At 29.7% G+C, this 12,979-nt stretch overlaps 2 protein-coding genes across 5 annotated transcripts; one reads left to right on the top strand and one right to left on the bottom strand.

Moving 5' to 3' along the window:
• Nucleotides 1-6: 6 nt before the first annotated feature.
• LOC126863674 (thioredoxin, mitochondrial) lies at nt 7-2,447 on the top strand. Of its 3 annotated transcripts, none has more exons than XM_050614095.1 (4): nt 7-213; nt 650-854; nt 901-1,068; nt 1,170-2,447. In XM_050614095.1, exon 4 carries the CDS (start codon nt 1,302-1,304, stop codon nt 1,725-1,727), a length of 426 nt encoding a protein of 141 aa, XP_050470052.1. In that variant the 5' UTR covers nt 7-213; nt 650-854; nt 901-1,068; nt 1,170-1,301; the 3' UTR covers nt 1,728-2,447. The 3 variants fall into 3 exon arrangements, with proteins under 3 accessions (XP_050470052.1, XP_050470051.1, XP_050470053.1); XM_050614094.1 differs by having other exon boundaries at nt 7-379; XM_050614096.1 differs by lacking the exon at nt 650-854 and having other exon boundaries at nt 919-1,068.
• Nucleotides 2,448-2,636: 189 nt separating this feature from the next.
• Nucleotides 2,637-12,753, bottom strand: LOC126863590 (pecanex-like protein 1). Of its 2 annotated transcripts, none has more exons than XM_050613858.1 (15): nt 12,428-12,753; nt 11,893-12,139; nt 11,459-11,737; nt 11,005-11,357; nt 10,785-10,928; nt 10,459-10,703; nt 10,126-10,385; nt 6,718-10,028; nt 6,174-6,635; nt 5,961-6,105; nt 5,623-5,881; nt 5,197-5,550; nt 4,990-5,114; nt 4,643-4,920; nt 2,637-4,561 (listed from the first exon to the last, which is right to left on the bottom strand). In XM_050613858.1, the coding sequence occupies exons 1-15, from the start codon at nt 12,578-12,580 to the stop codon at nt 4,280-4,282; spliced, it is 6,897 nt and encodes a 2,298-aa protein (XP_050469815.1). In that variant the 5' UTR covers nt 12,581-12,753; the 3' UTR covers nt 2,637-4,279. The 2 variants fall into 2 exon arrangements, with proteins under 2 accessions (XP_050469815.1, XP_050469816.1); XM_050613859.1 differs by having other exon boundaries at nt 4,990-5,102; nt 12,428-12,752.
• Nucleotides 12,754-12,979: the final 226 nt, after the last annotated feature.

Raw genomic sequence — 12,979 nt, 5'->3', positions numbered from 1 at the left:
AATTTTTGCTATTTTTTAATGAACAATACAAAGTTTATAAAAATTAACAATGTAAAATGTCTATAGAATAAGTTGGTTATTTCTAATTTTAATTTTTCGCTCTCGTAAATATGTGTAAATATGAATGTGAACTCGTATATACATATTATCTTATTAAAATATAAGTAGTCAACTTATGTTATAAACTTGTTTGCAACAATTTATAACTGAAAGGTACAGATTATAATGTAATTGTTTGTTAATGTTTAATTATCTTTTTCTGTCAGTACGTAATAAATGATTTTCTAATATTTTTTATAAATAAGTTATTGATATATAATATTATAATATAATATAATTGTGATATTTTCAAAAAATTGTAAAATATAAATAGATAAAGGTAATATATATACAAGAAAATATTCATATTTATTATGGATTTTATGCATATATTATTTAAATAACGAAAAATAATGATAAACATTCATTATTACAATAAGAATTTAAGTTTTTATATTTATATATCTTTATTAAGTTTCTTTTAGCTTTCTTATCTTATCAAAATCATTATTTAACATCTATATGTTCTATAATTCTCGTATTATTAATTCATTAAATTATATTAAACCATGTATTTATATATATAAATTTATGAATTTCTTGCTTTTAGTGGCATGACTAATTTGATATTTGGAGTTGGTATAGGATTGTTTCTTATTTTAATTCTTTGGGCTTTGGCTCTATTAGTATTTATTATTTCTTTAAAAATTGAAAAGAAAATTGGTACTCTTGCTATATTTATAGTTAGTATATGCACAATCGTTTTACTTATATTGCCAAGGGCATCAGAGAAATCTAATACCAGTGACAAAAAGGTAAATAATTATTTTAATATGAAGTTTTAATATTTATTTATATTAGATACATAATTTGTTACAGATATATGATCATCTATACATCTGGCGTATCTTATTACTGATATTATTAGTAATATCATCTATTATTAGTTTAGTGGGATATGTAAAATTTGAGATAACAAAATCTATCAGACCAGTTCGAATAACTAATTGGATCTTTTAAAAACCTGTAGTAAGTATTATTCCTTTGTTATAATTATTACAATAATGATATTCAGTTAAAGCAAGTTTAAAAGTACATTATTAATTGTTTCCATTTCTATGAATTTTCAGAATTTACTAATAAAACAGAAGTATTTCTTACTAACTATATGAGATAATTGGAAAAGATTGGTTTAGCCTGATCTTTTTATATTTAATATCTTTGCTTAGTTTGTGATATAATAACATTTAAAAAATTATAAAATGTTGCGTAGCATTACTAAGCTTTCATCAAGTCTAGTGAGATTTGTTTCTTCGTCATGCCAGAAGAATAAGCAATTTGAAATAAATAATAATAGTGAATTTGTTAGCAAGGTAATGAACAGTTCAGTACCAGTCATTGTAAATTTTCATGCTGAGTGGTGTGATCCTTGTAAAATATTGACACCTAAATTAATAGAACTCATAGGACCAATGGATAAACTGAATCTTGCTATTGTAAATTTGGAATCAAATCCAGAATTAGTACATATTTTTGAAGTAAAAGCCGTGCCAGCTATTATAGCAATTTCAAGCGGATTAGTAGTTGATAAATTTGTAGGTTTAACTGACTTAGATATCATAGAAAATTTAATACAAAAACTTACGAATACACCGAAGAATTCTGAAAATGACAAGGGAAAAATTTAATATGCATCTCATATATTATATAAAATTATTAAAATAAATAATTTAATACATTTTTTTAGTTTGAATTGAGCTATGCAATTTTGTTTCATTGAGCAATAATATTATGCGATGCTAGGGTAAAAATATGAAATAGTAATTTCAAAAAAGATAACATTTTTATTTTTTTATTTATAATTTTTATAATATCTTGTGTTAATTATTTTACAAACACTTAGTAATTTGTTATATATATCAATAATATTATAACATGGTTATAAAATGATTTTTGAACTGATTGTGTATTACATACAATATGCTATATTAATTAATATTAATGGCCTTTTTTAGTCTACCATTTCGTGACATTAACTGTACTTATTGATCTAATCCTAGTTTAAAACTGAAGTATATTTCAAGGAACTTACTTTCTTTGTATAATCGCTATCGCTATCTGTATATCTCTTATTGGAATACAGTTAATGAGATTAACGTGATTTCAATAAAATTCGTTTAAAGCACGTTATGCAATAAAGTTAACAATGGCTCATTAAATAATGAATGCAAATCTAAGATGATAAAGCATAAGTAATGCAAGGATTTAAAACAAACTGTTATTTAGTTTGACTTCTAATTTTATATTTATTTTTAATTTTGAAGCAATTCTGTACAATCTATGTATGAAATTACTGTTAATTACAGATAGTAGGCCAAAGATTTAATAAAAAACATTTAATTCATGTATTCCCTGGTAAAATAGATTTTTTTGTCCCTTGGCAGCAAGCGATACATAAATGTGTACCAACAATTAAAAGACTAGCTAAAATTTTTTTATCAGTCAGATGCTTTCAAAAAACACCATAATAAGGCAATGCTGTGATTCCTTGGTTACTTGCAAAACTTTTTATCTTTTGTGTTAAACATATTTAAATCTTTCTCTATTTTTTTTTTTTTTTTTTTTTTTTTTTTAAGCAAAAGAGTACTTTATACTTTTGCAAGCAACCCTATCATTCTTATTAGTTTAGTAATCAGTATATATTTTAATATGTACAAAATTAGGTGAAAACTTTCAATGAATCACTTTCGTAAGAGAAGAAATGATAATAAATTTATTTTTCTTCTCCGGATAAATATTGTGGTGTATTTGTCCGCAATAATATTTATTACGATATTTGGTTTTGTTTGGCTTTATTATTATTAATTATTATTCCCAATGAAAATTATAAGAGGCATATATCAAATATAAATACACCATCATAGTTATCCGGATTGTTATACAATAAAGATATACAAGTGAAAGATTGTGGAGTTACATTTAACACTAGTATTAATGCACCGATATGTTTTGTAGAGGCAATCTCATGGCCCCACAAAATTACACATTCAGTAAATACATTTGGACGCTTTAATCTTGCAGAAATGTTATGCATATATATATTTACAACTTATATATCAAATAGTTTAAAAAAAATGTAACAAAATGTAGAAAAACACGAATGATATATACAAATTTCTTCTGATGTTACTTGTTGTTATTGAGCATATTCGATACTAGTAATATAGAAATACGTTTTTCATTTTTTAATAAATAATATAATTTGTAATAACTTTTATTCTTACATTCTAATTGACTCTTAGAGATTCGTTATAAATCGTACTATTATAAATTCAAAATAAAGATACTGTTCATTGAATAATATTGTTAAAAGTTTTAACAATAGCAATTATTGGGTTTATCTTTTTTAACTTTACCTTAGATTGTTGGTAATTGAAATAATAACTTTGCAAATTGAAGGTTTATGATTTCATTTTATAAAATTATTAACAATGATATAAAACAGAACGCAAATATAGCAAAATTAATATTTAAATATATTCAATATTATTACATTTTATACTAACAAAAATAATAGTTTAGCTAGTTAACAACAAGTAATATCTAGTTTTCATCGCTAGTAAATCATCTAATCATTATATAATACAGAATATAATACAACATGATACAATTTACTTTGCATTGAATAACTTGGCGATTGACATTAGTCTTCTCAGTAAATGTGTAAGAAGTAATAATTCTTTAATTACTATAGTAAATATTAACTGCTTCTTGTATAAGTTTTGGAAATTCATCTTTTCTGAGAATATTTTAAAAGAACTGTATCTATTGGAAAATCATTACAATGAAAACAACACAAATACGAATGGTTAGAAAAGAGATATCGAGAAAATGGAAATTTTAGAAAAATCGTGTAATGAAGAGTACTCTGTAGCTATATGTATATGTATATGTATATGTGTTGTGACATACATGCGCTGACGCACGAACGCATTCTCCCTTTCTCTCTTATATATTAGAATTAAGAAACTAGTGTTAAAATTCGTCGCTTTTCAGTATTTACAATTTCAAGAACAATCTTTCATCAAAAACCTTTGTATTTATTATTTTGTAACTGGAATGAATTCTTTATTTTTAATGCATTCTTATCAGTATTTACGATGTATGACGTAGATTCAAAAAGTGACTGTATGAAAATCGCCTTAATGTATATTACTGCAGAAAATTAAAAAATACTTCATCATACTTCTGCCCCCAAATCTTTTACACCTTGTTCCGCTATTGGAACATATTTATCATCAATTTTGACAAGTAAGATAACTTTATCTACGTGAGACCGCCGATTGGGATCACGATGATTTGGAGACCAACAATGAACAACGCATCCTTCCATACCTCTTTCAGGTACCCAATGCTGCCATCCAGATCTACCACCCTGTTGTCTCATTCTCTCATCTGGCCAAATTACGTCTATGCGGCGACCCAAATTAATAGCATCATAGACTTGGTTAGGATCTATGATCTGATAACAGATAAATATACATAATTTTTTATGAACTAAAGAGAGAGATGTGTCTCAAAATAAATTTTGTTTTCTACTTACACGTACTCGTTGTAAGATTTCATCCTTTTCGGGTTTATTTATGAAACTCGTTTCACATTTCGTTTCAGTTTTAATATCACTATTGCTAAGAAGACCGGCCAAACTAGCAAGTGTCGAAGTTGTAGGTTTTCCAACTGAAGCCAAAGATCCTCTGTTTCCACCTAAAGATCCAGTGTTTGCTCTTCCTAAAGAACCACGTCCAGTCGATCCACCAATTTGACACCCAGAGTCTATGGATTGTGAACCAGATGTATTATGACCTGTTGATTGTCCATAACCTACATAAAAAATTTTATTTTTATATTGTAAAGTCATCAATGTAGATGATGTATGATAATTGGAAATACCTAAATGAATATTATATGTAGTCATTGCATACACTCCATCATTTCCAAAGCCCCCATCATCTTGAGATCCTGTCCCTCCTGACGAACAACCCTGACCACACCTTCTTCTGATTCTATAAATAATACTTGTAATAATAATAAATTTTATGAACTTTTCATTAATAAATTATGGTTTATATAATTATATGACATAATAATAAGACATACCTTTGCCATAGTTTTAAGATATTGCTTTTAATTATATCGAGACTCAAAGGTCCACCGATTATGGAACATAATTGTTCATTAGTCTCTGCATAACTAGTTATTAATGGTGAAACGTAAATCGGGTACCCAATTGGTTGATCACAGGAACTATTTATGATGTTCCTAAGAGCTTGTTTAGCATTTTGTATAGAGCCTCGCTCAGGATTCCTATTTCTCAAGTAAACTAACTCTTGTTGCTGCCCAGCCCATAAGCCACGAACACATTCACGATTCATTTTAATCACCCGAAAACTTAAAAAGCGTTTGTTAAGCATTATCACCTTATATTCATCAATACCGTCATCAAGTACATGTCTATAAATAGAAATAATGAATATTAATAATGTAATAAATCAACATTTTATAAATATCGCATTGTTAAAATACCTGAGAGCTAAAAGACTGGGTGCACCATTTAAGACAGCATTTCTCCACAGTGGATCCGCTTCATGACTAATCACGAGATTTTTATCATGGCTATCTATAGCTTCATAAAGAGCAGACGGTTCACCATACTGCTCTGGACTCATGAAATGATCTTGATGTAGTTTTAATGCCATTCTTACACCTTTTGCCACGACATTTCGTAATAAATCTACGTCATATAAAACCCATTCATCTCGAACAGATGTTATACGAAAATCTCCTAAATATATAAATGTACTTTTTAAACATTGCTCTTAAATGTAATCAATTTTTTCATTATTTATTATAAAATAATGTACCTTTAAAAAGAGCATGTAATCCATATAAAAAAAATTCAACACTGGAAACCGTGTTATGAGATAATGCTCCTAAAACACGTCTTCCCAAAAGACTTAAAGCAAGACATAAAGATACCAATGACGAATTTCTTGATTTGTCTAATGTCTAAAACAGTTATAAATAAATAATGCTATACAAATGTTAATATAATGTATATATATTTGAAAAACTACCTTGTCTTGTTTAGTAACGCAATACTGTATCCAATCCAAATAAACATTACAGAAACTACTTCTTGTGATGCCGCATGTTCGGATATCGTAATCTTCATGAATGCTCAAGTTAAAAACTGGATCCAAATCAACGAAATTTTTGTCAAGCGTTATTTTTAGGGCGTCCGAAATATCAGAATTCTCCAACCAATATTTCAGTTTTGGTGATTTAACAGCATAGAAAACAATACTTTTCACATAGTAAGTAACTAGTACTTTACGAAATTCAAACACTTGGAGCATAGAAACTGCTGAATTATCTGAGATCGAGTATCCTTCTAAAACGTATTTAGCACTTGCAACTTCCCAAGCTAACCAGCGTTGACTAAAAGCTGCGTTTACACTTAATACGTTTGAAAAATGACCCATTTCACAACAACAACAATTGTCATTATCTTCAATTCCTTCAGTGATTGCTTCTACCTAAAAATCAAAGCATTTGCAAATTTGAGCGTGTTTGTTATTTTGTTTAGAATTTTCAATATCTAAAATAATATATATATACTTCTCTTTGCTGACAATATGTTCCCCTGAATTCAAGACCTCTTAATTGAAAGGTTACTAGACCGTTTCCTAATTGAACAATATGTACCAAGCAATTCAAGTAATCAGATGCTAGTAGAAAACAATCGCCTTGTTCCACATTTCCCCACCGACCAAGGGCAAGGTCTCCATACAGGCTATGTTGCAGAGATCTTGTTAATTGTTCATAGAAAATTGAATTCAAATTATTATCATCTGCCCCTATGTTTCGATCTAAATGCGAAGACATTCGGGTATTCGAGTGATCTACTCTTCTTGTCTTATAATCTCGTTCCCAAAATTTCACTGGACGTACATATGATGATATAAATATTGCACTGCCCAAAAGAGGATTTAAAGGAGTACTTAAAAGTGCAGATATCCCTGCTTGTAGGAACAGCATAGCAGAATGCGGAACGGAGAAAGGTTGGGCAAATGCATGAAATGCACTACCCCAAGTAATTTGCCAAGGTGCAATATATGTGACTACAAATCGTATTTTCAACAGTAGTTCATAAACTTTTGCGAAAACTATTCCTGTGATAAAATAGTCCACCAAAAATGTTTCACTGAGATTTCGAAAATCTAGTTTGAAGAACAGAACAGCAAAAATCAAAACCAAATAACGCGTTGATGGATCAGAGTATGCAGATCTTAAAGATTTTAATCCACACACAACTATAATCAATGCTCCCACACTTTCTCCAAACTTAGCTACAATTTTTGATGAACATTCTGTAAGTGCTCCCAAAAATACAACTGGATAGAGAATGTTTCTTTCTAAAAAGCACAGACAAACATATGCCTTTTCAAACCACATAATCTTCACAGGTTCACGAACTTCAAATTGTGCATATTCATGGCTACGTAATACCGGTCTTGATAAGCACAGCCATGGCAATTGTTTTCGAAGTTGTGGTACAATGTAATGTAGCAAAAGTCCAAGGCAACTTGCAATACCCCATAAAACTGGATTCAGTTCTGGTTGTAAGGCTGTAAACACAGTTGAACAATGGATTCCAAAAGATAGAGTACCTATCACTGCACAAACTATTAAATCATTTTTTAATCTTGCATTCACTGTTGCTTTTAATTTTTCAGGTAATGGATCTACCAATTCTGTATCTGACATTTGTTCAGTAAATTTAATTTTTACATGTTTTTTTCTTTCATAAATTCTAAGTTTTACTTCTTTGTATGTTGTAGGTACAGTATCTCTATGAGATGTATTCTCAATGATTTTAGCTTCTTTTTCTTCTGTATAAATTTCTGGAGGCCACAAATTTGTTTTAACAATGTCCCATATTACTGTAGGATCTGAAGATGATCTACTTAAATGGTAAGATATAGCGACTAATAAACCCGCAAAAATAGAGAATAAAATATGCTGTGAAGATTTAGGCTCTGTAAGTGCTCCGTAAGCAAATCCATACAATATAACAACAGTGACTATGCTGCGAGAGAGACAATATATTGAAGAAATTAAACTTGTGGTTGCATTTCCACCAAATAAATGGATATCTATATGTTCACAGAGATACATTAGAAAAGTATTAATTTGTGGAAGTAATCCGAAGGAAAATATAATAGGAAAGCATAAAAGAAAAATTAATAAAATATTACGGATCTGTAATAAAACATCATAATCAGTAACCCGTAAACCATATATTCGAAATTCAGATGCTTTAAAATTTCTCAAGGATTCATTAAAGATTAATATGAATCCTGAACACAATATATAATAAACAGGCCGAGAAAATACTATAATGCGATTGAAGCCATGTATTGGGGAAGCTGCATCAGGCTGAACGGATTTTAATAATGAATATTGACAGCCAGCAGTTACAAAACAAAGCATGAAAGCAAATATATCTCGGTAAAATCCTTGCTGGAGCAATACGAGACCCAATCCCGCAACAGCAACTGCTAAAAATGTCGAAATAATAATCTCAAATATTGTCAAATTTCGATCTAATAAGGCCAACAAAAATAAACGATCGAATCGCACTTTGATATGCGGTAATTTGCCAATTTTCCATTTATAGTAATATTGCTTGTCTTGTCTTGATTGTTTAGGTTTGGATTCAGATCCATCTAAGCCACCAATAAATCGATTCCAAGATAGACTTGTATTTATGTCACCCACTGCACACGTCTGTAATGTTAAGGCAGGCCTATCTCGGCGATTTGAATCTGTTGGGTAAATATTCAAATTGAAATATCCCAATAAATTTCGTAATCTTTGATTTCTCTCTGTCATTGATTCTATACGTGATAATATGTCTTGATGGAACTGATCTCGTTCTAAGGTTTCGAGTTCGTATTGAATAGAATTTCCATTATTTTGATGAATTTGATCACGTTCCGAAGTTTCCACTGGATTTGACGATAATGAATTTTGTGCTTTGGTTTGATTGCTTTCTGGACTGGACAGAACAGGTGGTGTATCTATTATAACACTCAAGTCAGGAGAATTCAAAGATAAACTACTATAACTATTACTCAAAGAGTCTATTAATTCCCAATTCGCATCATAATGTAAATTTTGATTAAGTTGCTGACGTAATAATGTATTTAACAATTTATCGTTATTGTTAGAAGAAACTTGCGCAGCTGCAGCAACACCAGATCCTTTCTCATCGAAGGTGTAAGCTAGCCAGCGGCCGTTTTCATCTCGAAAATAAGGTACAGTTGCTTCTACAGCATCGTTATGATTAGCAACTAAATGACATTCTTCGTTTGATATCAATCCAAATAAAGCAGTAAGTGGAACGACGTTATCATCTCGATTCCGATCTCGTGGTACACGAGTCGATCGAATCGAACATTTCAAAGGAACACGTCTTTTTCGTGCCGTTCGAGTCTCTGAATTGCGGCTTAATCTTAAATCTGAGACGGTGCTAGATTGACCTGGTAATTCTCTGCCAGATGTCAATAATGTAGCTAACAAGGAAGATGCAAGACTAAGTGTACTTAACTCGTTGTTTGAACCGCTAGTTTGCTCAAATCTATCAAATCTTCCATCTCTTCTTCTATCTTTCTCTCTTTTGACTTCTAATGTTCGTTTTAATTTCTGTCGGGTTTGTTCAGTAGTTGTAATATTATCATCTATAGCTTCTATTGCAGGTTTTGGACGGCTTTGTTTAGGTATTGCACCTTGATGACGTTTGTTATCTGTTTCTACTTGTGGAAGTAACATTCTTTTTGCCTCATTTTCCATATTCGATGAGTATGTTGTATATTCAAAAGGCATCATATTAGATGAACCAGAATCTGGTTCTTTACTATGTAATCCTGTGGAATAAAAATTTACAAATATTATTACTTTTTCTCGCAATTTTTTTAAAAATAAATACCCATTTGATATAAAAACTTAAAAGTTAGAACTTACCTTTATTTGTTCGCGATTCTATTGTACAATCTCCACCTTCAAATAATTGATCTATTCCAACTATACTTCCAACGTTTAAAGGATCATCTATATTTTTCGATTTATCTTGTTTATCTTTAAACAAGTTTTCTAAATCCGAGAATTCACGACTGCTTTGGCTTGCATTACTGTATCTTCTTTTAACACTGGACTTTGGTTCTTCAATTAATGCATCACGAGAATTTGCAGAATCATTATCTACACCACCATCTTCATTACGTCTAAATATGAGGTCAAATTTAAGAAATTTATGGATTAATCGTTTAATATTTACTTTTATTATGTTTAATTTACCTTGAAAATCTATCTTCAAATCGGCTAGTACTAAGACTTCTGTCCCGATTAGAGGTAGCATTAGTTTCACAAGTCTTCCGAGTAAGTAATGGACTATAAGAATCCTGAAGACTAAATCCTCCAGAACTTTCATTAGCAAACTGTTCATCACTTTGTTCTTCTATAGGATGTACTATTTCTGATCCATAACTAAGATATGGTAATAATTGTAATTGGTTTTTTTTTAATGTATTTTGAGGTAATACCTTTAAAATATATACAGTTTTTTTAATATAATTTTTCATATAAACACATATATTACTACAATCATATTATCATATTGATACCTTTTTAGTATTAATTGTTTCAAGACTTTGCGGATGGAGAGGTAAATTATTGTCATCTGTAGTGTTTATATTTTTATTAGTAGCACCAATTGTTTCAAGACTTTGTGGATGAATAAGTTGTTGATGTGGCTTTTTTGTAATAACCTTGTAAACGAAGAAAGTATTTTAAATAATTACTTAATTATTCGTTTTTCCAAATAGAAAATTCCTTCATTTTTACCTCTAAAGATTGTGGATGTGAGGAAATTTTATTTTTTTCCGTATCTTCTTTTTTGGATATAATTTCTAAACTCTGTGGATGATCATTCATTAAATGTGTTTCCATTGGAATTGAGTTAGAATTGAGACGCCGAACACTTTGGTTTGATTTCCAGTAAGGATAATCATCTCCATGGTGTTCCAATTCTAACGAACTTGTTTGTTTTATTTGACTTTCAGAACCTGTTTTACCAAGACTACCCTGTTTGGAATGACGATTTCGTGAATCTTCAGATGCATGTCTGCATAATTTTCTTGAACCTTGTCGATCCTCTTCAGTAATTACAACACATTTCTGTCTTTTTAATCTTCTTTCTATATGTATTTGAAATTTTCCAAAAGAAATATTAATATGTATAAAAATAGGGTAATATTGCATTATAGACGTTATATCATAAAAATTACAAAATTAATACCATTTATTATATTTCGAAAACATGGTTCATGATATTGTGCAGAACCTAATTCTGTTTCGTGTATATTTATGCTAGATACCATTGGTTTAGTTAGCTGTTGTGCTTCTTCTGAACTTTCTGAGCTATTTTTTCTATGAATTTCTACTTTTAAATCTATAGTTGAACTAGGCTTATCTCGATTATATTCAGATGTTATACTATCTGCATCTGCATTTTGCACATTTGATTCAATAAAAGAGTTACGTGATGAGCATTCTACAGGTGGTGTATCTGTTTTTCCTATGTGTAAAAATAATAAATTGATAGCAAAATTTTTAAAATATAATTGATATAGTTTTAAAAGTTAATTGTATCAAATGTAAAGATTAATTTTAACATGTAAATGGTAAAGTTAATAGATAGATTTAAAAAATAAAAGATATAGTCTATAATACCACTTAAGACTTGCAGTTCTATTCCATGATCTACTTGTTCCTGTGATTGTTCCCTGCATTTATTATGCACTGTGCGTCTTTTTTCACTTTCTGATCTTTGTTGGCTAATAGCTTGACCTGATTCTTCTAAACACTCAGTTGTATCATACATGCAATGAAGTGTATGGTTAACATACTTTATCGTACCAAAAAGTGCTCCAATTGAAGAACAATATGCTATCCAAACATATAACGTTGGTGGAAAATACTATAAAATAAAGAATTGTCATCTTCAAAGTTTATATAACAATTATATGGTATCTTTAAGCGTACGATTATGAAAAACTTATATACATACATATGCATTTGTATACATATGATATATACATATGCATGTATATGTACACAAATCAAAATTCATAAAGTCCAAATAACAAAACTCAACACATGTTATGTAAATCTACCCGCAGTTAATGTAAACACATACAGTTTATGTTATTTAACTAAAATGAATGACTTGCAACTAAAATTAATGCACACATATAAATATACTTACAAGATATATAATAAACGGTAAACAAAGTAAGAAAAGCCAAATGTACAAGTGAAATGTATTTGAAAAAACGTCGAGACGAGGATCGTAAAACCAGCCTCCTGTCAGGCTCGCCCAGACGCCTTGTCTTAAAATTTCCAGCATTTGAGAACCCATACCAATTGCAAAAGTGCTCCCTCACCATCTTCCCATCACTTGCTGTTTTACAGCTTTATTCGTAGTCTGTCTTTTCTATTTGAAAAATTGCGTGGCAAACAATAAGGCGATACATTTTATCTTGGCTTCTTAATCAATGGATTTCGCGCACACGACTTACTGACTTTGCAGCCATCTTCACATCTCAGATGATTTTGAACATGAACAATATGATTACATATATGATCAAGCTTCTATGATGTTTTGCAAAATTACTTTACACGAGTCGTTTATCGACACTTATTATAATTGGCAATAATACAAGTGAAACTCATCTAGTATTGTTCAAATATTTCCAATATTCGTTAAAATATATGCTTTAATTGATTAATTGTCCGTGGTAAATATAGTTTCTTGTTG

The sequence above is a fragment of the Bombus huntii genome, chromosome 3 (assembly GCF_024542735.1).
Source record: "Bombus huntii isolate Logan2020A chromosome 3, iyBomHunt1.1, whole genome shotgun sequence".
Lineage (NCBI taxonomy): Eukaryota > Metazoa > Arthropoda > Insecta > Hymenoptera > Apidae > Bombus > Bombus huntii.
This window is presented reverse-complemented; position numbering and strand designations above follow the sequence as displayed.